The sequence below is a fragment of the Nematolebias whitei genome, chromosome 7 (genome assembly GCF_014905685.2).
Source record: "Nematolebias whitei isolate Nwh7 chromosome 7, NemWhi1, whole genome shotgun sequence".
Classification (NCBI taxonomy): domain Eukaryota; kingdom Metazoa; phylum Chordata; class Actinopteri; order Cyprinodontiformes; family Rivulidae; genus Nematolebias; species Nematolebias whitei.
The window spans coordinates 46,506,989-46,534,831 of record NC_056504.1 but is presented as its reverse complement, the minus strand read 5'-3'; the positions used below and the strand labels follow the sequence as shown (position 1 = coordinate 46,534,831).

Sequence of the window (27,843 nt, the reverse complement as noted above, 5' to 3'; positions counted from 1 at the left end):
CGAGTCGCCGTGGTGACCGCCTGAAGGGAGCAGCCGAAAGAAGCTTACTAAGCAAGTTTAACGGTAATTATCCCGACGCAGGAAGCGACAAAGAATGTCTGTAAGGAAACACTAAAAGTGAATCCCGTTTTCTCGGAAAGCGTTGACCACAAAAAAGATTTATTGGACGTTGCAACAAAACCAGATGCTTGTTGCTGCTAACAAACCAGTGATGTGTGGGATTAAATCTGTGACTGGTGTAACAGGACTCAGTAAGGGCACTTTAAGTGACCGTTTTCTAAGTGTGACCTCCGGTCAGGACCTCCAACTTGTTTTCAATGGTCTTTGTAACTTCACGACAAACTTAATAAGCTATTAAAACTACAACAAAGCTTTAGTTTTCAGCAAAATAACGAGCTGGCTTTACATTTCATTCGATCTCGTCCAACATTTGAACAGCCGACAGGAAGTGGAACAGCTTTGAAAGCTGCCAACAAAAGAGAACACGCGCTCGTGTTGTAAACTGGACACAAACATTCAGAGAGCTGTGACTGACAAACTGTATCGGACTGGTTTTATACATTCACAGTGCACGTGCAGCACATGCACCTTCCTGGTTGATGTCTCTCCATACGGTTTTGGTTAAAACTGCTTTAAAACAACCTTTAGCATGTTTCCCTCAACCTTGTTGAGTTTTATTTGACAAACCTTTGAAGCTGTGATGGTTTCCCTTTTGTTTTTCCGTTTCGATGACTTTGGTCCTCTTCTTGTTTGAATTAAAAATCGCTCCTCACATGTGGCTCCAGGTCGGATGGTTTTGTTTTACAAATTGCAGTAAAGTGGTTGTTAAGGCTGCACGCGTAGAGTGCTAAATAAAAATAAAAAAAAGACACGATGGAGCAAACGCTCACACACAGGCTGAACCAGACACAGGCTCCTGCAGCTCTGACGCTCCAGGTCCAAAACATGACAAGAACAAGTATTGCCTTACTTTCCACCCCTGCTCCAGTCTTTTGGGATCTTCTGGCACAGGCTGGTTTTAAGATTCATTTAAAATAAGCGGATGAGTTGTAATGATGCGAAAACACATTAAATAAGGCTTCTGTGGTTTGCAAGCAAAAAGTATGACCTCGTCACAAGTTTCCTTCAGCAGAAAAAAAAAGTGCTTCAATTAAAAACAGAAAGAATGAAAACAGCAACCAAAAGTCTATAAAATCAAATATTAAAGTTTATAAAACCTCCGTGGTTGTTTCCCGCTCAGAGCTAAACTTATTGTGGTCAGTCCCATCAGCCGCAGACGGCAGGACGGCTCTCCACAGGCAGGGGGCTGGTCTGACCCGCTCCTCGTCTCTACAAATGTCTGAGCAGCACCAGCATCCTGGATCAAACAATGCTGCTCATCTTAAGGCAAATGTGGCAAATAGAAGGGTGGCCTGATTCCAGTATGAAAAAGTCTCCAAATCAACGAACAGCCAGACGTTTGGTGGCTCGGTCTCCTCAGGTGACCCGAGTGGTTGTGTTAAAGGTGGAGACTGATCTTTCCTTCCTTGGCGAGCTGGTGGATGACCTCTGTCTCGAAGTCGGCGCTGTGAACGCCGGTCTTCCTGAAGGCACCGGCGTTGTGGTTCTGCTCCCAGTAGTGGTGCCAGTTCCCCTGCTGGTCAGCACCGTAACCGAACACCGACACCTGGACGCAAAGAGGAGTACGGAGTCAAATTACCGTAACTGTCGGTCTGTAAGCTGCTATTTTTTTTCCACAGGCTTTGAACTCCGCGGATTATACAACGTTACGGCTAATTTATGGATCTTTTTTTTTTGACGGGCTAACGAGCTTCCTGCCGCCAAAAGCATTCAGCTTTGTCACACCTGGGCGCTCACATAGCTGCCCACTACACCTCTCTTGTTGCTGATTGTTGGTCACATGGCCTCGGGGGGGGATTGTGGGTAGAATTTATGGTCATTGTCATTTTGGTTAGCTGTTTAGCATTGTTCTTTTAGCGATTAGTCTGTTCTTGTTAGTTTATGTTCATTATGTGTTAGGACATAGTCTCCATGAGCGAGGGAGGTAGTTGTAATGAAGACCTGTGGAGTTCACTCTGTCTGTGTGTGTTGAACAGGAAAATAAAGTCTATAAAACTGGTGGTTGATTCTTGATCCTCAACAGGAGCTGCACGTCTCTCAGTATCTGTGTGCCGACAGATGTTACAACATGAACGCCCACGGTTAATACAGTATATGTACACATTCTTTATTTGTGTGCGCTGCTTATAATAGGGTGTGCTCTATAAACAGGCAATTACAGTAAAGTGATTAGTCAAATGTTGTTAAGTGACTTATGAAAGAAACATTTTATAGCTAGAGAAGGTATACTTACTTTAAATCATGCACTGATTGGCCGAGATGATTTAGCTGCGATGGTTGAACGTACAGTTTTGGAAAGAAGAAAGTTTGTCTTCTTTCATCTCTAGGGTTTTACATGTCAGGACATCCAGCTGATCTAAGTTTAAAAATGAACCGATCTAACGATTTGTGTAAATATTATTCTAATACTGTTCACACACGGTGCCGATTCACTCACTCTTGGTTCAGTCTGCTCTTCTGTTGCATTTGATTAGCTAGATATTTCACAATAAATCCCAGATAAAGAGATCAATATTTTCAAACTACTGTTAAAGTTGAATGTATTTGATCAGGAAAAACGAGTATACAAGCAAAAACGTACAATTAAAAGCTTCGACTCCTTTCTCCTACCTGATCACAAGTGTGCAGAGCGAAGATGATGGTGAGCATCCCGGTGGACGGGTAGCGACCGTGGTGCTCCGTCCAGTGGTCATGAACGTACTTAAAGAACACCGGATTCACCACCAGAACCTACAGAAACACACAGGGTTTAATCATGTTTAGATCTTCCGCTCTACAAACCGAACAAGAGGGGCGCGCTGTAGTTTAGAGGTTAGTGCCGCTGTCCTGTAACTCTGAGGCCGCAGGTTTGAGCTCAGGTGTAAAACAACTGCCAAATCTTTTAAGAGTTCATGCACTGTGGAGAGCAGCTAAAAGAAAAACAAACTGAACTGAAAACAGCTAAACTCACAGCTAAATGACGATCTTTCCAGCGTTTTGTCTCAAAAATCAAACATTTTATAATTACCGACATGTTAAACGGGTCTGTGAGAAAATAAAGAGTAAAATACACTCAGTTGGACTTGGGGTCTGATTTGAATTAATTTTTCTCTGTTAAGAGCAAACATTGACAAAGAAAGGTCCAAGAGAAGGTTTTATTCTTCCAAGAACTGAATCAGATAAAATATTTACTTACTTTGTCTTTATCAGCCTTCACTCTGTCTTTAACCCTCATGTAGGTCCTGCCAACACAAACAGCAGATGTTTACATCTTTTTTTAATATATGTATATATATTTAGGCACACAAGTTCCCATAACTTGCACAACAAAGAACATGTTCAATCTCCAGGGACAAACTCTTGTGTTTAATTAATCCACACATGATTATTTGTGATCGTGACCTTTTTATAATGGCGTGCTGTAGTTTTGGTCTCATTGTGCATTTTCTTTGTATTATCTAGACATTTTTTACAAAACTATTTTCCAGAGATAAATGGATTTTGTGCTGATTATGAGACTTCCTCTGCTACTTCTGAACACTTTTTATGATTAGTACACACAGCAAAGAGTAGCTGCTTAAATGCAGGAGAAGGTCAATTAGCTTTTTAAAGCTCAACGAATACCAAAGATACCTGAGAACTTGCAGGAATGTTGTAAAGAAAAAAAAAATGTGGCGACTGGAATGAATTCCTCACATTAATCCCTCTTTACTCACTTTCAGTGTGCAGACTGAGACTGCGATGATTTATTAACAACACTGCAGAGCTGTGATTCTCAAACAGTTTATAACGAGTACCACCACAGAAATGACTAAACTGTCCAAGCAGCATCTATTGCAACACGAAATAAAACAGTAACATAAATCTGACATAAACAAGCAAACTGTAAAAATTAATAACAATTAAAAAGCGATGTTAAAAATGGGATGGATCCACGTATTTATTGCTGATCACCACATACAGTGCCAATAAAAAGTTTTCACCCTTTTGGATGGTTTTGGTTACATTATTAAAAAAAAATACCCCCCATGGCCATCCCAAACATTTGATGAAACTATATTTTTAAACAATATAAGATAGAAACAAGAAAGCATAGTTTCCTCAAAGGATAAGGAGTGACCAGTTTATATAAATATGGTGGTGGCCATCTTGGATTTTGACATGGTAACTCAGTATTAAAGAGGAACGGTTTTTTACACCTGGATGCAGCCACACACCAAAATGAAGGTCAGTACCGCTCTTGTTTTTCAAGTTATTGTGCTCACAACATGAATGGAGGGTATTTCCAATTCTCCCTTTTTGCTCCGCTCCAGGGGACAAAATGATTACTGAAAAGCAAAAGTCTGGGGGTGGATATGAAGAGTTTCATGGCCTTAACAGCTCCAGGGGTTTGGTTAAATTCGCCATCATGAAATGGAAGGAATATGGAATATTTGTAAATCTACCAAGAGCAGGACGTCCTCACAAACTGAGTGATGGTGCAAAAAATAACAATGAGAGAAGACTACTAAGACTCTGAAGGAGTTATAAGCCTCGGCAGGTGAGACGGGAGAGACATACATGCATACAACAACTCTTGCCCGAGTTCTTCCCCAGTCTAAGCTTTATGGGAGAGTGGCAAACAGAAAGCCACTGTTGAAGAAAACTCATTACATCTCGACAAATTCATATAAGCCGTTCAGAGAATTGTATGCACAGAAGAAGACGTGACGTCACACGCAGCACGCTGTGGTTACAGAAGTAAATACGGATGCTACACATGATAACACGTGTGGACCAGTTCTGAAGCTGTTGTGCAGTTAAGAGCCAGCTAATCATTATCTGAATGGCTTGCTTCGTCAAGTGTCTAAGTTTGATCTTGACACATCCTGCCGTCTCAGACGTAGAAATAACGTACTGAATTGAAAAAAAACAAATTCAAGGATCAGTCCCCTCCTGCTAAGATCATTATACATTCTGAAGCCAACGCTAGCATCATACGTTGGTGGAGATTCTCAGTAATCAGTAGTGTCTCATTTAATACCACATAAAAAGTGACCTGGGTCAGATTTTACAAAAATGGATTAACACCAGCTCCCCTGCGACTCGAAATGGAAAAATGGATGGATGATTTTACGTTAATTATTATTATTAACCTTTATTTAACCAGGCAAATCCCACTGAGATCACAGATGTCTTTTGCAAGGGAGGCCTGGACCTGAAGGAGCCTAAGATGCATGTTTTTGATCTGTGGGAGGAAACCGGAGTACCCGGAGAAAACCCACGCAAGCACAAGAAAATGCAAACGCCACAAAGAAAAACCCCAGGTCCAACCGGGGATTGAACCCAGGACCTTCTTGCTGTGAGGCAACAGTGCTAACCACAGAGTCGTTGTGTTGCCAAATAATAATTAATAATTTACCAAATCTGCCTTCAGAATAAATTATTTCTCGCATTTTTAATTAAACAAAAACATTGCCACACTCAACTGAAAATAGTAAAATTTTGTATTGATTCAAAAATACATGTCAATTTATGCATGATTTACGTTTAAAACCAGTTCCCTAAACAGTCTTTGCCTTAGTGTATTTGAATGTGGCTGAATGTTTGGTTTACTGGAAATGTTTGGTGTACAGGTTTTAGTCATTTTTGTTAAAATACATTTTACATCTTAATGTTTTGTTTCTTAATCCATTTGTTGTACATTTTGATTTGGCCTGTTGACAGTGCGCTGGTCAGCCACTCCAGGTCTCTCAGTTTGAACGGCAGCAGGATGAGGCTGACACCAGGATCAAGGTCCATGGCACTCTCCGGGTACATGATGTGGTGCGTTGTACGGTTCCCCACATCTTTTTCAAAGCCTCGAGTTATCGCCTTGTTTATTCTGAAAAAGGAGGAGGAGGTTGAGAAGAAGGGTGTGTCCTGCGTCCGAGCACTTTATGCATCTGTGTTGGCATCGATCTGGACATACAGACCGGATTACGAAGCTGTGAGAGTTGATCAGTTCACCGTGGCCAGAATTTCGCAGGTTGCCAGAGTTGCCAACAACTGCACATTTACGACAGAGTGATGGGTGGGGATGTGTGTCCACAGTGGGTGGGGAAATGACCTGGAACATTTTTGACGTCACGCCCTCTAAAGTCTGATCTTTACCAGACTTCTGAAGACCCTGTGGAGCACAAAGTAACATTTATAATCGAACATGAGAGACAAACGTAGGATTTAGTAACATTTTTCTGTGAACTTGCAGATCATAACTAAATAAGGACAACACTTTCAGGCGTATAAGAACATAAAATAAATAAAACAGATTCTTTAACAGTGAACCTCTTAGTTATAGTTCAGCTCCAGGCTGCAAACGGTGGACCAGAGTGATGATGTTTGCAGCTTTACCACCCCTCCTCCTTTTAATTTGCTAATGGTTTCTAACAGCAAGCCTCAATCTATGAATGCAGGGGAAAGACTTGAAACATTTGTCTCCTGATGCAGACTGCTGACAGCTTCCAAAAGGACCAGTCTTAAACATTTTCATGACCGGACCCAGCCACCAGCTAAAACATCACAGTATATATTTTGACACTCTCTGTAGGTCTTTAAAACCAACTCCTTTCTTGTGATTCAGCCCATTAGTGGTAAAATACAGTATGAGTGTGAAGATGAGCAAAAATGTCTTGTATTTCCGGTTACTCAAACCGTTATTGCACCCTAACCACAACCCAATGCTGTAAAATGCAATAACAGTCATTACATTTTTGTTGATTTATTCCAGAGCTTGGCCTATTTTCATGAACGTGGTTTGCAAAATTATATTCTAGGATGTGCAACACAGTGGCTTAGCACTGTTGCCTCACAACGAAATGGTATTTAGCTCAGACAATAATTGAGTTTCACTTTCATTTCAACATAACATTCAAGATAAAACCTAGATTTTAAAATACTTCAATAAAAGAGGACAGTAACAAACAATTTTTGTACTGCTGTCTCCTCACCAGCCACCAACTAAGTGCATCTTGCTCAAAGTTGTTGTTAGCACGGAGGATGGGTTGCTGTTGAGGGTCGTAGTGTTTGCTGAACCAGTCAGAACCCTCGAGGTCTGAAACGCAGGACTCTGTGCAACTGCATGACCTGAAGGAGGACACGGAGAAGTCAGACAGGATCCGAACAGGGAATTATGGGGCAGAGCTTACAAACCTCGAAGCATTACCTTGGGTGGTTCTTGCCTTTAATCTGCTTTTCCTCGGTTCCTCTGTCCTCATCTTCGGACCGAGTGGTGCTGGGAGGAAGACGGGTCAAGTCATCAAGAGGCACTGCAAGTTTATCCTCTGCAAATGAACAAAAACAAACTGTCAATGAAAAGTGAGCGCTGGAAATTCTCTCTTTGACTAGTTTTATTATTTTAGGTCGAGGTTAGTTCACTGCCTCATTAGAGCGCAACGTTTTGTTGGGAGCTCAAACTGAAGGTATTTTTACCTAAGACAAACAAACACAAGGAAATCTATAGAAATATATTGAGCAACCAAAGAAATAAGTTGATCAGCCTCTAAATTGTTCAAGTCCCATTTTGACGAAGTATTTGCAAAATACATTAACAAACATTTACTCCGCCAAACCAAAGAGAAAACGGATCTGGGTCCAACTGTATATTGTTTATATCCAGACGTTTGAACTGAAACTGAAAGTTGAAGCCAGAATGGGGCCAGCTTCCCTGCTGTCTGGTTCCAGTACATGCAGTGGTGGGCACAGCTAACCAGAAAGTTAACTTCGCTCACCGCTAATTTTTTAATAAAATAATAGCTTACCTAATGTTAAATGGATAAAAAAAAATAGAAGAAGCTAATACTGTTATCATACACTGCTGTCGCTGACACTGTAAAAATGTACTGACAACGTAAGTGAACACAACTCAAAACAACAAAAAGGACTAAATCATGTCATCTGGACCAGTTTCTTTAAGTGAGAAACGTTTCATCTCACTTACAGAAACTGATCCAGCTGACATGATTTAATCTTTTTTGTTGTTATCTCCCTGGATGATTGGGCTTACAACTCTTCTTCTGAACCACTTTGGCCGTGGTTGTCCTCAGGCTGTTTCTGTGAGTAGCAAGTTGGCCATCTGGCCTAAAACATTTGATTGTTGTGCATGATGATTGAATGTTTTGGATGGGTGTGCCCTGTGTGCAGAGGAAGTCCTCTGGATGGGGGATGAAACGTTTTTCACTTAAAGAAACTGGTCCAGATGACATGATTTAGCCCTTTTTTGTTGTTATCTACCTGGACGATTGAGCTTACAACCCTTCTACAACTCAAAGCGGTTCATAAATCACAACTTGTGATTTATGAACCGCTTTACTTGTGATTCATAAGTAAAGCATCCTTGTCCCCTTCAGAAATGAATCCGGTCATTCAAAGAGGCGGAGCAGAACTCTGCTGTGCTGAAGCAGAGTGATGCATTCAATGCGTGTCAGACATTTCGTTTGTGTCATTTACTATAATGAATTAATTCACTTTGGCGATCCTCTTTGTGGTTAACTACTTTTTTAAACTAACGGCAAAGTTGCTGTGTGTCATCATCAATAATATTCTCGATGATATATCTGTTTGTATTAAAGTAAAGATGTGTGAAATCATATGTGAGAGAGTCACGTCCCAGAGACAGTGCGAGTGTTGCAAAGCATGCTGGGTAGGAATTATGTGCAATGTTTCTGACTGTTTACGATGCTTCTGAGTGTGAAAATGTATTTTTCATGTTATTTTCCTGTTCTGGTTTGGTTTAGCATTTATGTTCAAGTTTCTGTTACTGGATGTAAACTGACATCATGAGTCAGAGACTATTAGCGGTTGATCTGAGGGGAAAAGCAATGTGAGGGTGGTGACATCACTGGGTGGTGCTAACCTTTGCTTAGCTCTGCATAGCATAGTATCACATCGCTCTGTGTAAGTCGTCATTCTCCTGTATGCTTTTACTGTGAATAATTGTCTTTTAAAAAATTTAAAGGACTTCAATTGATCAGATTTAAATGTAGTGGAAGTTATTTCTGCTAAAGGTACTAAAAGCTAGCGAAAACGCTAAACCACTAAACGTTAGCTCTGCTATTAGCAGATTAGTGGAACCATGGCCCCCCCGCTGAGTACAGGTTACAAGACCCATCACATCCAGGTAAACAAGTGGAACATTGCCCTTGGTAAATAATAAAAAATAAATTAAAAAACATTTTAAAAAATCCCCTTAACTATTGTTTTCCAGGAGTTAACTCGTCGATTTGCTCAGATCTACCAGGCAGTTGTTTGTTTAAATTTAAACAAATATTTTCAATAGTTTAAAATGTTTTAATTATTATTGTTTGTTTAAATGTTAGTTAATGTTCCTACTATGTTTAAATATAATATATTTTATGCTTAAAGGTACTCAATACAAAGTCATAAAATCAGGTCTCTCTTGTAAATGAGTCCTCGAGGCTCAATGGGATTAACCTGTGTAAATAAAGGTTGAACGAATTAATTAATTTTCAAAAAATCATATTCAAAATCAAATTTATAAATTAGTAAAATCTGCACATTATTTTTCTTATGTCAGTGCCTTTGCTTACCTGCAGAAACAGCGGAAGTATCTGGAAATATTTCAACAATGGCAACATACATTGTTTGTAAACAAGTACACAGACAGTTCTGATGTATTGGTTTGTATTTATGCTCAGATTTGTTAAGTAAAGTATGTTAGCATTAGGCTTACATTAAAAAAACATTTTATAAAGGTGCACTTCGCAGTCTAGCAGAGGTTTTTCAAAATATGTCTTTGAAATTATATTAATAATTACTGAAAAATTAATATCTATGAGTAGTTTTAAGTGTTTCAGTTGGTAATACTGCTTTTACTAATCCCACTAAATCAACTCACCTACTAGAGTTAAACATCTAATTGGGTTATTACTTTTTTTCAACTTTACTACTACTGTTCCTTTTTATATGTACCGCACCGTTAATCTGTAAATGTTACTAACGCTATCACACATGAAGTAACTTTTATATGAACTAAAATTATTTCTACTTAGTACATTTATTTGTTTTCACACCCTCTTCTTACCTGTCTCCCTGCTGGTTGGAGTGGTCCAGCTGTTCAACTGGGTCTGTGCCAGTGGCAGGTAATGTTTCGTATGGACGCTCTGGCTTGCAAGCATGAGGAGGAAGATAGCAGCAACAATCCCCAAGAAAACATACAGCTTCCTTTTACACAACATGACTGAATGAGCGATGAGTGGGTTATAGTAGGAGGAAGGACCTGTCGCTGAAGCTGTCGCTTTTTACGTATGTGAATGTTTCAGTGACCTGAGATGACTTCCGCTGTGACTTGGCGTTATATAAATAAACTGAACTGAATTGAACCGTCCAGTGATGTTACGTGAACATAGTAGTTGTCATCTGGCCACTTTCCTCTGCTCTGTCAAGTCTCCTTTCAGTTTCATCATCTTGAAGCCAGAGTCCAGTCCAGCGTTGCTTCTAAATAGTGGGGACAGGATCTACAGTGGCAAAAAGAAAAGCAGTGGCATGTTAATCTAAAACTTTTCTTTTCCTTTTTTGTAACTGTACTGCAATATATAATTTTTTTAGATGAATAAAAAACAAATAATTAACATTCATTTTCCACACATTTCAAAATATTTTATTATTAAAATGAAAGAAATCACGCACATCACGTTATTTTTTTTTTCGAGTCCTAAAAGAAATGTAAGAACATCCTGTCCCTAATGATGGGATGTCCTGAATGTGCAGAGCTTTGGAAAGTAATTTATCCAAACAATACCAGGAATTCAGTCATAACAGAATAATGACATGGTTGAGTCAGGTACTCTGGATGGGTTCTTCTTTGCTGAAACGTTTCGTCTTTAATCCAAAAGATCTTCAGTCTGAGATGCTGCAACAAACTCTGACTTATAAGCAGCACCATCTCATAATGGATCAACCAGTTTGCTGGTGACAGCCAAAACTAGTTATTCACATGTAAAAGGAGGAACCATCAGCTTAACGATTGATCGTTAGTGCCCTGATGGCTGCTTGATTGAGAGATACTTGCAATAATAGTATTATAAGAGGGAGACGAATGACATGACACCATCTAAAAATCAATGCAGTAGGCTCGTCAGCAACTGACCAATCGACTATCGCAATTTGTCCCAAAGTGAAACGTCCCATATCTGCAGGAGCGGCGCCTCCTTTTCCTCTGACAACATTGTTGGGGTTCTGCATTACAAACGCTTTGCAGTCAGAGGGATTTCATGAAAAATCCTCAGAAAAAGGTTCAACGTTGTCAGTGGGGAACATGCAATTCAGACAGCGTTACCCGGAGCGTTTAGAGGATGTAGTACAGTTTATTCCATTTCCAAAACCTAAACGGAGTCTGTAAAAAATGTCAAAGATGGATAAAGGCTGGAGGCTGACCTCATGAGCAGCTGGATACAACAGTTATCAAGAACTGCCACATGTTCGTCTGTATGAAGGCGCTAAATGAACTGCAAGTAACTCTTATGTGGTCACAATTACTTTGTATGCTTATTGGTTACATTCAAGGTTAATGCTTAAAGCCAGCTGTGCTTTGTTTTTTTTGTTTGTAGATATATCAGTGTTTCCCCTACCATTATACAGGCGGGGTGCCCCACCCCGCCAACAAAACTGAGCACCCCGCCTACCAAACTGAACTTGCCCCACCCCCACCCGGCACTGACATATCACTAAGCTAGCAGCACAAAATACAGGCTCTCTAGCTAAAAAGCCCAAGGCAGCACTCACATGGCCTCTTCCCTCATGTTGAACGCCCCCCCGCCCCCGCTCAAAAACTGTTAGTACAAGCTGCGCTCAGACATGCCTCCGTCCCCCCCATCAGCAAAAATCATGGATGAGATGAGCACCCCGCCATGGCAAGCTAACTAGGGGAAACACTGTATATGTTGCAACTTCGGGTTGCATAAGTTTAGTCTCTGTTTGCTATGATTAGTTAAAACTAAAATGATTTTGCAAAAAGCGTTTATTTGTTTGTGTAATGTAAAATGTACACTCTTTGTACATACTGAATTTCACTGTAAATTATTGCCATGTGTTGTTCTGTGGCATGAAAACATCTACTGCAGTAATTATTTTAAGTTATTAGCATCTTTTAAAAATTCTTCTGCCTTCTTTGCCTTAATTTTGGCCTTTCAGGCAAAAACGCCTCACCAAATGCCTCAGGTAACACTGGGAACCTAATTACCTCCACCATTACAGCTACCTTGTTTGTTTGACAGAGGTTCGCTCACCCTGGGTTACATTTCCACATGTGCGGAGCAATCTTACCATTCGTGTCGTGTCAAGTGGACACGAAGGCTTCTGCACTTGTTCAACAACTGAAATTTTCTTTTACTTTTTGAGTCAACGCTCCTCTCTATCAAGGTTGAGCACATTTCACATGAAATTTCGTTTTGCTTCGGAGCAATGACAGTAAAGCTGATTCTGATAATTCTGAACTTCATCCCTGAAAGAGTGACTGCTGGCCTGCAGATGGCCACTGGCCTTCATTCCTCTTCATAACTCTCCCACATTTTGAAAATCCCTGCTGCTGATCATAAAAGAAGGGGTACCTTTATGCTACACCACCAAAAATTTAACTAAAATTAAATATTATTATCATCCCTAATATAATTATCTACTACCACTACTACTACTGTCAACAGAACCGAGCACCCTGCCTACCAAACAACCCCGCAAATAACATTAATAATAATAATAATAATAAAAATAATAATAATGTCCATTGTTGCTGTAGCTATTATTATTTCAAAGATTTTATTTAACTGCCTTTTTGTTACTAATTGAACTGCTGTGTGTTGACGCACTTCGCTACGTTTGAATTGCGTTTGCATTGTGTTACGTTTGTACTGGCTGGGGAGAGGGACGTCTGGGTTCCTGTCCTGGACCTGTTGCCTCCACGACCCGATAATGGACAAAAGGTAGAAGTTGGATGGATGGATGGAATAAAAACTATGTTTTGACTCAGCTGATGTGACTGTCATTACTTTTTGCTGCTGATGATAAAAACTGAAAGGTGATTTTTATCAAAGACAAAAAAAACAACACTGCCCCGGACTTTGAGAAACAGAAAGAGAAGCAGAGCCAAAGCTCTTGATCTTTGGCAAAGAATAGTGTCACCCTCTTCCTCCCCCTCCCTCCTCCTTTTCTGCATCACCTCTTCTTTGCTCCTGCAGGAATGTTTCCCTGAAGACAAACTCTGTCCCTGAATACCAATCAGATCTGGAATCAGTTCAGCTCCTCCCAATTCAGCTTTTAACTTCACTTCTGTCTACTTCACTGGGTCTTAGTCGTAGGTTATTGTGTGCCCTGAACTTCCTCTTTGTTTTTGCTGTGTTTACACCAACAAACCCATACAGACTCATTAAAACATAATTATAAAAACAACTAATATAGCTATACACGCACGGGCTTCCTTTGCATTATTATCTAAAAGTACTTTTCATACTAAATATGGCCGCTCTTCTACAATTATTGTGTAAATCCAGGTAATATAAAAGTAAATACTGGGTAATTGTTGGGAAGGTAAATAAAATTTAAATTTTTAGTATTTTTGGAGATCCTGTCATCTTTAAAATTATTAATATTATCAGGAAAATTTTCAGGTTGTCCAGTGGACAAGCTCTTCTGGTTGTTTGCCCAAATTTTTGGTTGTCTGCAACCTTTATAATAAAGAAGGTTAAAAAAAAAAAAAAAAAACTCAAGAAAAATGTAATTTAATGAGCATGTTTCATTATATACAAAGTTAACTATATGTTCTCAGTCAGCCATCTTGTGGACATTTTGGTATTTCCAAGCAACTGAATCTTCATCCAATTAATTTCAGTTTATTTATACAGCGCCGTCACAACAGAAGTCATCTCAGGGCTCTGAACAGAAGATGCTTGAGTGGAACGTCCTTGCTTTTACAAGAGGCACTTTCAGAATATTTAAGGCAGGGATTAAAGCAGAAAAAAAATATTTTGATTTAACTTTTTTTATGCACCTATTTCTGTGATGGAGTTAAATTCAAAGCAGTCTGCTCCTCAGATAAATAGTGTGAACTTGTTGTTTTTTATATATGAATGTTTCTGTTCAGTGCCCTGAGACAACTTCTTTTGTGACTTGGCGCTATAGAAATAAACTGAACTGAATATAATTATAATTGTATAACTTTAACAAAAGTAATGAGTTATTGATCAAAATTAGGCTTTTAAAAAATAGGTGTTAATCAGGTCTTACTCCTAAATTATATATTTATTAATTTTTATTATATTATCAGAATACTTTATTAAACTCAGAGTGAAACTGACTTTGTTCCGGTTGCATCATGCAAAGGTATAAAAAGGTAAACATATAAAAGTATATATACACCTGAGCAAAAATAAAAACAACAAGGAAGATTAAAAATATAAAAATATCAATAAAAATCCAAATTTAATATACAGTGTTCAAAATGTGCGTTGAGAGAAATGTGGGATTTTGTTTATGCACTCAGTGACACAGAGGCAACAGAGATGTAACCCAGAGCACTCAGGCCGACTGGAAAAAGAGATAAGCAGCATTTGACACGCACTAGCAACCTCATTATTGTAATCAGCCTAAAATAACTACAAGAAATGCCTAGTCACATTACGTACCCAACAGATACACAAAACTGCTTAAAAAGCTGCACAGGATTGACATCTCGTTTGTCCCGATGAACTCCCTGACGGTAATTAGATGAACTAGCTCTGGCAAATGTAAATACGTTCTTAAAACTTATCTTGGATTTCTTGGACAGAATGTTTGTTCACAATAAAATGAACAACTTGAAACAGCTGGTTTATTTAAAAAAAATACAATAAAAAATAGCTAACATTCAATTAGGACAATATGATAAAGTGGAAGGGTTTTGTGGTAAAAAATTCAATTGAAATGAGTCAGAAGGGCTAAAAACTCTTGGTATTTTATATTCTGTATATCCATTGAGTCTGAAAGTACAAGTACACTAGTCCCTTGTTTATCGCAGGGGATCCGTACCCTGAAGCCCCGCGATAAGTGAAAAACTGCGAACTAGGAATAGTATTACAAGTAGTAAGTAATAGTTTATTTTAGTATAAATTAAGGTGTTTTAAACCTTTCCCACACTATTGCAATATTCTAAACAATGTTTCTAAACTAAAAACTCTAAAAGAGCACAGAATGTCATATCACCTTCTCTCTGCCTCCACTGCTCTCAGCCACCTACAAGTGTTCTTGGCCACGCCCAGTTCTCAGCTGCACGGAGAACAGCTGATCAGCTGCAGCAGGAAGCTTATCCTGCAGTGTGGGCTGCACTAAATAATTTAATATTATTTAAAATAAAAATTCCATGCCGATCGCGCGGATCATCCATCAAACAGCCAATTGTGTGTTATGTCCAATCTTATTTTGAAAAACCGTGATAAAGTCTGCAAAAAAACTAACCGCGAAGTAGTGAGGGGCTACTGTACAATAAAAACTGGTCCATGACACCCCCAGCTCTTGTCTACAGGTCTCACTGGTATGCGATTGCTGGCGTGTAGTTCACCAGCAGCATTTGTGAAGGAGTCATCAGAACGTCTTGTCACAGCGTGAGTTGCAGACTTGAAGTCTTGTTGCATACCTTTGAAAAAACGTCATTCTCTTAAAAAGTCAGTCGTCACTAGTGTCTTGACCCCAGCTCAACTTTGTTGTGGGCGTCCCCATCACAGATGCAAGAGAAACAAAAATAAATTGCAGTTTTCAAAAATTGCCACTCAGTATGCAGCTGCATGACCCCTTGGTCACAAACAGAATTCTACCATAAAAATTTTGAGTATTTTCTCGTACTATTGAGTTAAATTTGAGTCGCCAACCATGATCTGTACATCACATTTAAAAACACATTACCCTATCATTAGATTCAGTTCGTCTTTAATTGAAAGAAAGAAAGAAAACAGCAAACTGCCTGTATTTTTGTTGACACACCAGCTGAGCACAAAAAGAAAAAGTACAACTCCAATCACAGCAGAGAAAATGTGTACTTGAGCGCCTGTAATGGCACTAAATATGTGAAACAGAAAGGAGTGTACTGGCTATCAGCTGAGTCAGAGTCTGCATGTTATTTTAGGGTTGCAAGTGTTGGTGAGGGTTAGAGGTCATGTGGTTTCCTGGGTTGAGAAAAATGTGACGGCAGTCTTTCCTTTCTTCTTTATGGCCTTTCTTGTTCTTGATTTGAAGCAGCTGCTCTACTGATGGAGGACAGTGACCAGATGGGTAAAAGCAACACCACCGAGGAATGTTAGTTCTCAAAGACATAGATAACAACTTAGTTGGAGTCAACTGTCCTCGGAAAAAATATTTGAGATATTTCTGAAGAATAGAGAGCTGTAGACAATAGTGAGATAGTAAAGATAGCAGAAAACCTAAAGAACCATAAAAAAGTAAGGCTCATTAAACACGAAACAAATTTAGGATGTGTCTAGACTTTTTTGCAATGTCCCATAACAAAAAGTACCTACTGTATTACTGTGTCGCATAAAAACTAGACAATCTTTTCTACTTTTTCTGACTTTTCCCCCTTCAGGGGTCGCCACAGTGAGTCTTCTTCCTCCATCTCACTCTGTCTTCTGCATCCTCTGACCTCATTCCAACTACCACGTCCTCTCTAACTGCATCCATATATCTTCTCTTTCGTTGTCTTTTTCCTAGCAGCTGCATTTCTAAATTTCTTCTACTAATATACCCACTGCCCCCCCCCCCCCCCTGGACATGTCCAAACCATCTCAGTCGGGCCTCTCTAATGTTATCTCATCTTTGTCAGTCCTTCAACCTGTGCTGTACCTCTGATGATCTCATTCCTAATCTTGTCCATCCTTGTCACTACTAAGGAGAACATCAACATCATCATTTCTGCTACTTCCAGTTCTTTCTCCTGTCTTTTTGTCAGTGCCACTGTCTCCAGACCATACAACATAGCTGGTCTCACCACCGTCTTGTAAACTTTTCCTTTGCCGACACCTTTTTGTCACAACTCATTCCTGAAACTTTTCTCCATCCACTCCATCCTGCCTGAACTCCCTTTTTCCACCTCTTTTACACACTTCCCATTTTCCTGGACAGTGGACCCCAAGTCCTTGAGGTCCTGCACCTTTGTGACCTCTGCTCCTTGAAGCCTCACTGTTCCACCAGTCTCCCTCTCATTCACACACATGTACTTGTCTTACTACAACTGACTTTCATTCCTCTTCTTTCAAGTGCATATCTCCAACTCTCTAAGCTCTCTTCCACCTGTTCCCTGTTCTCACCACAGATCATGTAATCTACAAACACCATAGTCCATGGGGATTCCTGCATAACCTCATCTGTTAGTCGGTCCATCACCAGAGCAAACAAGAAGGGGCTCAGAGCCGTTCCTTGATGCACTCCTACTTCCACCTTGAAGCTGTCACCCCTACAGTACATCTCACCACTGTCCTGCTGTCCTCATACACGTCATGTACCAGTCTAACATACTTCTCTGCCATTCTAGATTTCTTAATGCAAAACCACAACTCCTCCCTCGGCACTATGCTTTTATAAAAACAAGATACAGCCAGAAAAAAGTCTGCATAACTTGTGTGACAGTAAGAGTGACATTTGTGGAGTTACCAGGAAGACAAACAGTGAATAAAACTTCAGAAGAGCTCCTTTTGCTGCTTTAAATAGCATTTTTTTTATACTCTGAAATATTTAATCAATATTGTTTAACAGAGAAATAATGAAATAGGTCACTGATAGTAATAAGTTAACGTTCAGACACACAGCTACAAATCTGATAAAACTCACATTTTCTTGTACACACCGACAATTAAATTTTAACCAACAATTTATGACAGAATGCTTATTTTATCTCGTGCGAACTATTGACATTTTTTTATTAAATGTTGAATTGCCGAAAAAATTCCAATAACATTGTTACAAGGTAAGATTGCATTCAGAATGATTAAATTAAATCAAAAGGCAGTGGTCCTGACAATCTATCCAACCTCAAGCTGAAATCTGAATCCCAAGGCTGTAGACCATTAGTAAAGATAGTTGATATCTATGACCTTTAATGAAGTGGAGAGTCAGAGCCCCAAATTGCACAAATGGATTAGCTTTGTAACCGTGTGACACTATCTGATTTAAATTAACTCCCCGCTTTTAACTTCTAAACTTACAATTGCGCTCATCTTGGGCATGAATGTCAAATTGATTTAAAGCCGTTAATTATTTGAACCATTCTTTGCCTAATTTGGGATGACTATTCAGCTTAAGTGAATTTAAAAAAGGTGCACAAGTAAAAATACAGCAGGACCAAATTATTCCACTTCCCTTAAGGTTATTATCTAGAAGGCTGAAACCTGGACACAGTACTCGAGTGTTTCAACAAGATAATGATCCCAAATACACACCAGAGCTGTTTTTGGATGGGAGAAAATGGGTTAAGATCTAGAATGGACTTCCCAAAGCCATGATTGCAAACCAACAGTTGTGGACTTTGCTTCCTAATTGGGTGAACGCCAGGAAACCAATCAACTGATCTCTTCCAACTTTACCAAGAAGAGTGGTGAAATATACAGATTCATGCCAAAAGCTTGCTGATGGCTACAAAATGTTAGTGGTCACAGTGCAACTTTCTATGGTATAACTTAATCAAATATTAATGGAGATGAACATGCTGTATGTATATTTTTGTAACAAGGAGTTAGAAGTTTACCTACATTTCTGGTATATTAATGACACACACACAAGGATGTTAACACTCGCTTTAACATTCTGGCAATCACTATATTTAGCTATAGCTTCCTTTAATAAAACATAATGTTTTTAATAGTGTAGTTTGGCTGTCCACACTATCAAAACAGAATCTACTTTCCATCCCTCTGGACTTTAGTCTCTCACTGCTGCTGGTTTATGACTGAGGGCCATTGAAATGAGACAGTGAGTTTAAACAATCTGTTTCTGTAGCTGAGTTAGAGTAAGTCCTCTATAATTACATCTGCCTGAATTCAAAGTCAGACCACACAACCTGCCTCTGTATCTATAATTGTGTTAGGTATTTCAGTGTCTTGTTTCACCCACACATTAAACCACAACCTTTAAATACACACACAGGTCAGAGGGAAAGAAGACTCATGCAAAACTAGACAATCTTTTACAGATAAACAAATTACAGCTTCTACAAAAACCTGCCAAAGCAACAGTTGTACATCAGTACAAATATTCAAAACATTTAAATAAATTACAAATCTGGGGATGATATGCAAATCTTTGGACAGCAAATTTAAAGTTTTGTTGCAGTGATTTCAGAGTTTGACTGCTGGTTATGGGAACCAGTGACCCCCGCGACCCTAAAAGGAGAAGCAGATAAACGTGGACGGATGGATTGTGGAGTTTCACGATAAAACATAAACACACCGATGAAAAGTTGTTCAGCATTTTAAGCGGAATTGCTAGTTTTGTAATGTTTTAAAAAAAAAAGCAGAAGTGTTCACTAAAATCATGAACATCAAATAAAGTTACTTTTATAAAAGGACTAAGATCTTAGAGTTTAAATCTCTTGCTTGTGACTTGTCATTCACAGAAAAAGGCCAGGTGATGCAACACGGTTTCCACATTTGAATAACTGACAAATAAACTCACACATACGCGCGCGCGCACGCGCGCGCACACACACACAGGTTTGTTTTGCTATCTTTATGGGGCCTTTGCATTGACTTCCATTCATTTTTCATTCATTTCTATAGCCTAACCATGACCTTTATCCATAACCTAACCATTACCAGTACATACCTAACCCTAAACCTAACACATCCTCAATTCACACCTTAGTCCTAAACCTAGCCCCTAACCCACCAACGGGACTTCTTCTTATGGGGCCCGGGCTTTGGGCCCCATAAGGAGCAGTTGGTCCTCACAATGCAGTATAAGTTGGAAAAATGGGCCTCACAAAGTAGCATAAACAAGGACACACACACACACACTCTTGTATTTAAACCATTGTGGGTCAGCCTCACCACAGCATTCTTCTCGTGAGTCTACGTCTGAATCTGGGCCAAACTATCGGCAATAACATGTCGCTTTGTCAACAAAACAAAATAAATGTCATTTCTCACCAGAAACTTGACACAAGTTTGGAGTCGATATGTAACTGTTTAACAGTAAACAAACACAATTGATTTTACTTCCACTGATTGTGGTGGTGGCTCTGATTGCGTCTCTGGCACCATTCGAATGGGAGTTAACAAATAACCAATAACGAATCTAGAGTTTAACTGAGTGAGGGTAAAATGTATTTTCACACATAATGGTCTGGACTTGTGTTAGCAGTTGCCAATCCCACAAGCAGTTTTTTTATTTTACAGAAGAAAATTATCAGCTGGAGTCTGGATTTATAATGTGATGCACTTTGTCTCTTTTGCATTAATGGCTCTTAACCATCTGTAATGACTGATTTTGTGTTGATAATAAACATACACTCAGTTTACTCCAAGAAAAGCTAAATAAAAAGTAAATTCAACAAAAAATAAAAAAAATCTGTGAAGACGAAACTCAGCCAGCGCATGCACCAAACTTTTACTCACACCCTAAAACCTCTAAAAAGATTCCAGGACCATTTTCCCACCAGTTATTGGAGAAGACAAACTGTCACACAGCGTGGCGGTGTTAAATTAGATGCCTGAAAGATTAACAGTATCATCGCATCTCAACAGCTGCAATGGGTGATGTAGGAGAATTACAGCAAAAAAAAAAAAACTTTTAAAAACATTTTTAAACAAAGATCACACTCTTATCATCCGTCTGAAGCGCTGACCTGCTCTAACCTCCTGAACTGGACAAGTTAAGTTTTATATAATAACTCCAGTGCCAGGGCTCAACCCCTTCACTCCATCTGAGCTTCATCAAAGTCCGCTGCAGACAGGAAGGAGCGAGTCTGAGTCGAGGACTCTTCTTTGATGACACGTCACTGTATCACATCAATTGTATCATATCAATCAAAGCTTGCGGATTTCAAAACAACTAGTTCTTTCTTTTCCTCACTGACCGTAACAGTAAGAGTATATCTTAGATCCTTATATACTGTTTCTTTTCATACTTGTATTTTTGGGTGTAACTGGGACCTTGAGTGCACAATTCCTTTCCACCTCATGTACCACATGTGATGTGAATGACAATAAAGAAAATTGAACTTGAACTTAAAGAAAACAAAAGAACTGATCCTGGACTTAGGAAATACAGAGCTGACCATCAACCCATTGTGATAAATAAACCACCTGGACTTCCTCCTGGTGCAGAGTTTTACCGCCACGAAAAAAAACAACAACTTCCTGTTGGACGTTTGCAGTAAAGTATTATAACATATGGCCGCACTTTTTCACATCAGCTTAGCAAACCTCCGTTTAATCCTCACCTTCATCCACAGAGAAATCCATTTCAATGCAGTAGTAACTCATGCTCAGAACTTTTTTAAAACTTAATCGATGTTGTTTAAAAAAAATAAATAAATCACTTGACTTTTTTATGCTTTCAGTTTGTTTTTACCTGTCTTTGCTGACGACATATGAGCATTTTGCAGTTTTACTGTATTGCTAGTGCCACTAAAGGCATCTTATCTTATGTTGCACAGATGACAGCTTATTCTAAATGAAGGTGCATGCATTCTCACAGGTTCTAGGGGAGTTTTGAAAATGTTAAATCTATTTTAAGATCTCTGCACCGGCTGCTTCTGCAGAACTAACTTCTAAATCTTATTACAAATATAGTTAATAAAGTAGCTTGTACTACCATATTTAAGACATGTTAATTAATTATAAACTAGTCAGATCACTCACGTCTGCATACTTTGGCCACTTCGTACTTTTTTCATATCAGGGGAAGCTGCATGATTGTGCTCCAATGAAATGCAGTGCATTGTTTTATTATAAAAAGATAAAAACTTGCTTTTTGCATAAGCAAATGTAATTTTTATATTGTTTGTGTATTTTGTACTAGCTTTTCTATGACTATACACATGCCCTGAGTGCAATATATATTTTTTGCCATTAACTATTTGGGGTTAACTCTGTTTGTCCGTTAGCAAAATATTTCCTGAATCATAGAACAGACCCTTCAGGAAATATTGATTAGATGTTTCTGCGATCGATTATCTTTTTGGAGTCGCCCCAATTCAAAAAGCCTACTACAGCAAAGTAACTTTGCAAAACACAAATACAGCTATTGCTCTGTCAATTTTACAGATATTGAGATCAAATTTGGTGTGGTAGTAGCTGAAAGTCATTCGCAACAGATAATCTGAGCGTTGATATTGTGATATCGTATATAACATTTAATTTCTAGATTTGACTCGTTTCTCAAGATCTTAAAACTCCGGTGGGCGATATGCATTCCTTAAGGAGATACGTGAAGTTTAATTAACTACTGTTTGAATCACTATTTATTATTCTTGTGCATCTTTAAGCCAATGTTTTTAAAGCGTACTAACATATGTGATGTCTGCATGATGATGAGAGGCTGCTGTAACAAACTCATAACTTAGGAAAAACTAAGTTAAACTAAACTTAAAAAAAGATGGATAACTTATTAATCCTGTACAGGATTAATAAGTTATCCATCTTTTTTTTTACCTATTGTAAAATTCAGTTTGCACTTTAAAATAATATCCCAATACATATTTTCATGAAACCCGAATTTAAAAGGTTTTAACACCATTCAACACATTTTAAAAACTAGAGAAAAGCATAAAACTAAGTATTTTTTTTAAGTATTAGACACTAGTAAAACGCTATAAAAGTAATAATTGTGAAGCCAAAGTAAATAAAATGAAGTTAAGCTGATTTGTACAAGCTGTTTCTCACAGAAACTCCAAGAAGCTGCTCACGGATGGGACAGAAACTTCTTGGAGAGAAGTGGAAAAATAAATAAATAAATTAAAACCCCCCTCCCTCTATTTTACTTTACCGACTGTTTCATGTTTTATCTATGGCCCCACAAAAAAATAACGGCTAACAAATATTTATTTGCATCGTCGTGAGCGAGTACAATAAAAAAAAAATGGGGTTGGAAGAAACTTTTTGGGAAAAGTTGTTACTTTTTGCTGCTAAAGTTATTACTACACTGCGACACACACGGTTTCAAACGGGGGTCTGTAGGCTGGTTTAGACGTACCCTGAACCGATAGACACGGACTACACGAACAATAAAACCTTTTGTGAACGAACTGAGGGGGGAACTTACATGACACAGCAGCAGAAACGGCGACAAAGACCTGATAATCGTCCTTCGACTCTGAGAGGAAAAACCGTTGCACTGCTGATAATATGCACAGAGGAAGCTCCGCCCACCTAACTGCTCCGGTTAGGGGGATGCACGGAGGAAGCTCCGCCCACCTAACCGGGGTGTGGCCAAAGAGGAGAGTTATGGAGAAGGGGGTCTCTGCAGACCAAAAGTGGGCGTTTCTGGCGAATAGGCGTTTATGGGCGGCGAACACTGATTGGCTAACAGTATTTAATAGGCGTTTGTCGGCGGCGAACACTGATTGGCTGTGGGTAACCCTCAAAGTCACGAGTCATTGATGAGGTAACGTTTCTTTGCGATATTTGACAAAGAAATATGGTTTATTGTACTTATAAAGTATGTTATGTTTTCACTTATGCATTTTATTGAAGTACGTTTATTGTAGGTCACGATAGTTTCGACCGTTCTCTCGTTGTTGTCGTAACGCACTGAGGTAAAGTGAGCCTCCACTCGGCTCCTTTTCAAAATAAAAGCTGAAAATAAAAGTTCTTAATACTTGAAAAATAAATATTTAAAAGCTGTGTATAACTGAAAAATATGAAAAAAAAATAAATAAATAAAAGTTGTTATTAGCTGAAAAATAAATAAATAAAAGCTGTTAATTATATCTATGTCTTTCTGCCATGTCAGGGACCACTCTCACTTCAGACTGACTCCAGAAGACCCCAAGATGTTGCCCAACAATGTTGACCAACATCTGATGTTGACTTTCATTACTCAATAATGAGTAATAACTTATTCAATAAAAAGTCTGTAATTTGTCAATAATAGTCAATAATTCATTCAAGAATAGATTATGGGTGTTTGGTATGGCTCAGTGGCTAAAATGGGTTGGATGTTAGAGAAATTACTTAATTTTCAATTACCTGAATGCACAAATTCCTTCATTTATAGTTAAACTTTAGGAAATCAACTTTTTTTTCTTGTGAAAAAAATATCAAAATTAACTTTAAAATCCAATCCAGGATTAAGTAACAACTAGCAACACCCTAACTGTACTATGTTCTGTGTTTCCAACAGATGCTACGATGACTTCTAAAAATGGATGTCCCAATAAACACAATAAAAAAAATTCAATGATGCATCAAATGTTGTCTGAGTATGTTTTAAGGTAATAACAAATGTGAAATCTGGAAAACAAAGAGAATTCCTGAATCTGTCTTGTGTGCTTTGATGTGTACATAAGTTTATTGGAGGTCCTGAAACAACTTTTCTGAGAACACAAAGATTTTTATTTTACCTTTGGCCAAGATGTCAGTTTGAAATCAGGCTGCTTACTGCAAAACCAAGAGGTTTTTTAAGACAGTCTTCATTTGTATTGTTTTGTCGACTAAGCTAAATGTAATTTCTAAAATATGGATAAATCTGATCTCATCATGCAGCATGAGCAACTGGGTACAGGTGTGAGGGCCAAAAGTCTGGTTATGTACTGACTCCTAAATGTGCTGGTTTTCTACTGAAACATGGAGTAGGGTTGACCTTTAAAATGTGAGACAGCTGAGGAAGTTAACCAGTAAACAGAATACCTGCTCCAGGTGCAGAAATCTTACAGAAACTGACAATCACTCATCTGCAGTGACTGCAGGTTGAACAAGAAAATGTGAAGTTAAAGGAAACATCCTTTGTCCCAAGGCCAGTTTAAGTATCATTAATATTTTTCTTTCTTTATGAATCTTTTTGTAACTTTGTTCACATTTTTCAACAACCAAAATGGAATTTGTTTTTTTAATGTTATGGCTAGGTATTAAAAAAAAACCTAACATTTAGCTCTCCCCACTACCCAGTTATGTTGCTCTTATTTTGAAATGTAACCGGAAGTTCTGTGTTAAGAGAGTCGAAAAAAGAAGTTATGGAGACGCTGCGGCAGTATACTGGAGCGATGTCGAACCGAGACGCCACTAATGTCGAACCGGTTAACACCATAGACATAATATGCCTGTGGTTAACACAATCTGCCAATAACGCCTTGTTTTTAGACATCATGTGTCTGTGGTTACGGCATTTTATCGTTCAGCCTTTTTTTTTCTATCGTTCAGCCTTTTTTTTTTCTATCGTCCAATCAGATGTGGCCGTCCAGACACGCCCATTTTTCTATCGTCCAATCAGATGTGGCCGTCCAGACACGCCCATTTTTCTATCGTCCAATCAGATCCGGCCGGCCAGAAACGCCCACTTTCCTATAGTCCAATCAGATATGAGCGCCCAGATACGCCCACTTTCCTATAGTCCAATCAGATATGAGCGCCCAGATACGCCTTCCGAATTTGCCTGCAGAGACCCCTTCTTGGAGTTATGCGGTTTTGGGTGATTTGGCAACAGAGCAGGAAGGGCGCCGTTCCGTTAGACTCCGTGCAAATTTTGATAAGAATAGTGCGAGTTTTTTTTTGTAAAAGCTTGGAACTCTCTTTACGTCATAAATGTAGGTTTGTATTAACTTTGTGGTTAAATTTCGTTTCACACGGTGATGGTTAAAGTGATTCTCAACTGGTGGGGCGTGACCCCAAAATGGGTCGTGGTCCCATTTTCAGTGGGTCGCTGCACTTTTCCAAGGAAAAAAAAAAAAGGTATGTAAATAAATAAGTCTGATTATTATGTCAGCCTTATGATTAATGCTTAAGTCACTGAATATATGTTGTTTGTTAAAAAGGCTAAAGTATGTATGTATGTATGTTTTATTTATTCATTTCATTTCATCCAAACAACAAATATAATACAATTTAAAGAAAAGAAAAAAGATATACAATCACAGAAATAAAATGAAAGGCAGCAGAAGAAGAATGAATTCTTATAATATCTGCCCCTTGTCCCCAAAATATATTCCAAACAAAATTACTATACAAAAGCAAGATGAATTAATAAAAAAAATAAAAAAAACTTAGCTAAAATATAAGATCAACTGTAAACAATTTTTATGAACTCACATTATACTTAATATTAAAAAACAAATTTTTATCAGCTTCTTGAATATGTACATAGTTTTGGCATTTTTAATATCAACCTCCAGATCATTCCACAATCTAATACCCTGAGATCTAGTGGATCGCATCTTCAGACTGGTGCGACACCACGGCTTCACAAACATCTCCATCCCCTTAAGATAATAATTACTTTCTCTTTTAACAAATTTCCCTTGAATGTTCGTAGGTTGTATGTTTTTGTTGGCCCCATACATAAACAGTAAGATATTGTAATCAACCAAGTCATAAAATTTTAATATCTTTAGCTGATGAAACAATATATTTGACGGATGGTTATAATCTTTTCTGGTAATAATTCTTATGGCTCTTTTCTGTAAAATAAAAATTGGATTTGTAATTGTTTTACATGCTTTACCCCAGACTTCAATACAGTAAATTAAATGTGGAACAATAATGGCATTATACAATAGAAACATTGCTTTATCATTGAATAACGCTCTAACTTTGTACATTACTGCAATCGATTTAGCTATTTTAGTTCTTAAGTTTTTTACGTGAGATCTCCATGTTAGTTTTTCATCAATGATGACACCCAGAAATTTCACCTCACACAAAGTCACTGAGGTAACAAAAGCTTTGGTTTTAATTGCAATGCAGCTTATCGAGAATTATTGGAAAAATTGAGCAATTTTGTTGTACCCAAATTCAGTTGTACTCATTCATTCTTTCAACCTTTATTTATACAGCTTGATTGTGCCTCGCAGACTCATTTACAAGAGAGACCGGATTTCTTTAAAGAGTGACGACAACAATAAACAATCACTAGAAAGTTCCTGGAGAAACTTTGATGGGGACTGCCTATTTATTATGAAATTATTCTTATTAATAAATGTTAATGATTATTAATATTAATAATCAATACTCAATAATCATTAGTATATTGATAATGTATTATTGTTAAAATATTAATAATTCATAATCACTATTAATAATATTCACACCAATAATTGGTAGTAATATAAAATATTACTTATTAATATTAATAGTTATTAATATTAAAATAGATCATTTATAATGTGAATAATTTATAATTAATATTAATTATTATTACTACTAGTTAATAATAATAATAATAACAGGCGCCTTCCATGCATTGCATAATGAACTGCCTTCCTTGCATGTTGAACCAAAATGGTTCCATACGTTACTCAGTGGGCAGCACGGTGGCGCAACTGGTAGAGCTGCTGCCTCTCAGCGAGCAGGTCCCTGGTTCAAACCCCGGTCCAGGGGCCTTTCTGGGTTGAGTTTGCATGTTCTCTCCGTGCATGCGTGGGTTTTCTCCGGGTACTCCGGTTTCCTCCCACAGACCAAAAACATGCATGTTAGGCTGATTGGTAACTCTAAATTGTCCCTAGGTGTGAGTGGGAGAGTGAATGGTTGTTTGTCTTGTTTGTCTCTATGTGGCCCTGTGATGGACTTGCGACCCATCCAGGGTGTACCCCGCCTCTCGCACAGT

General features: G+C 38.4%; 1 protein-coding gene across 1 annotated transcript; it reads right to left on the bottom strand.

The window, feature by feature from the left end:
• st3gal8 (ST3 beta-galactoside alpha-2,3-sialyltransferase 8) lies at positions 1-23,410 on the bottom strand. The gene is made up of 9 exons (XM_037679675.1): positions 23,350-23,410; positions 10,160-10,592; positions 7,283-7,400; positions 7,068-7,203; positions 6,054-6,247; positions 5,783-5,962; positions 3,296-3,341; positions 2,731-2,850; positions 1-1,666 (listed from the first exon to the last, which is right to left on the bottom strand). The coding sequence occupies exons 2-9, from the start codon at positions 10,311-10,313 to the stop codon at positions 1,499-1,501; spliced, it is 1,116 nt and encodes a 371-aa protein (XP_037535603.1). The 5' UTR covers positions 10,314-10,592; positions 23,350-23,410; the 3' UTR covers positions 1-1,498.
• Between the last annotated feature and the right edge of the window lie 4,433 nt (positions 23,411-27,843).

Coding starts and splice junctions, on each gene's coding strand:
- st3gal8 (XM_037679675.1), bottom strand. CDS start 10,313: ATGTTGTGTAAAAGGAAGCTGTATGTTTTCTTGGGGATTGTTGCTGCT. Junction 2,851..3,295: donor TGAAGGCTGATAAAGACAAA/GTAAGTAAATAT, acceptor GTGTTTCTGTAG/GTTCTGGTGGTGAATCCGGT. Junction 1,667..2,730: donor CTCTGCACACTTGTGATCAG/GTAGGAGAAAGG, acceptor CTTTGCGTCCAG/GTGTCGGTGTTCGGTTACGG.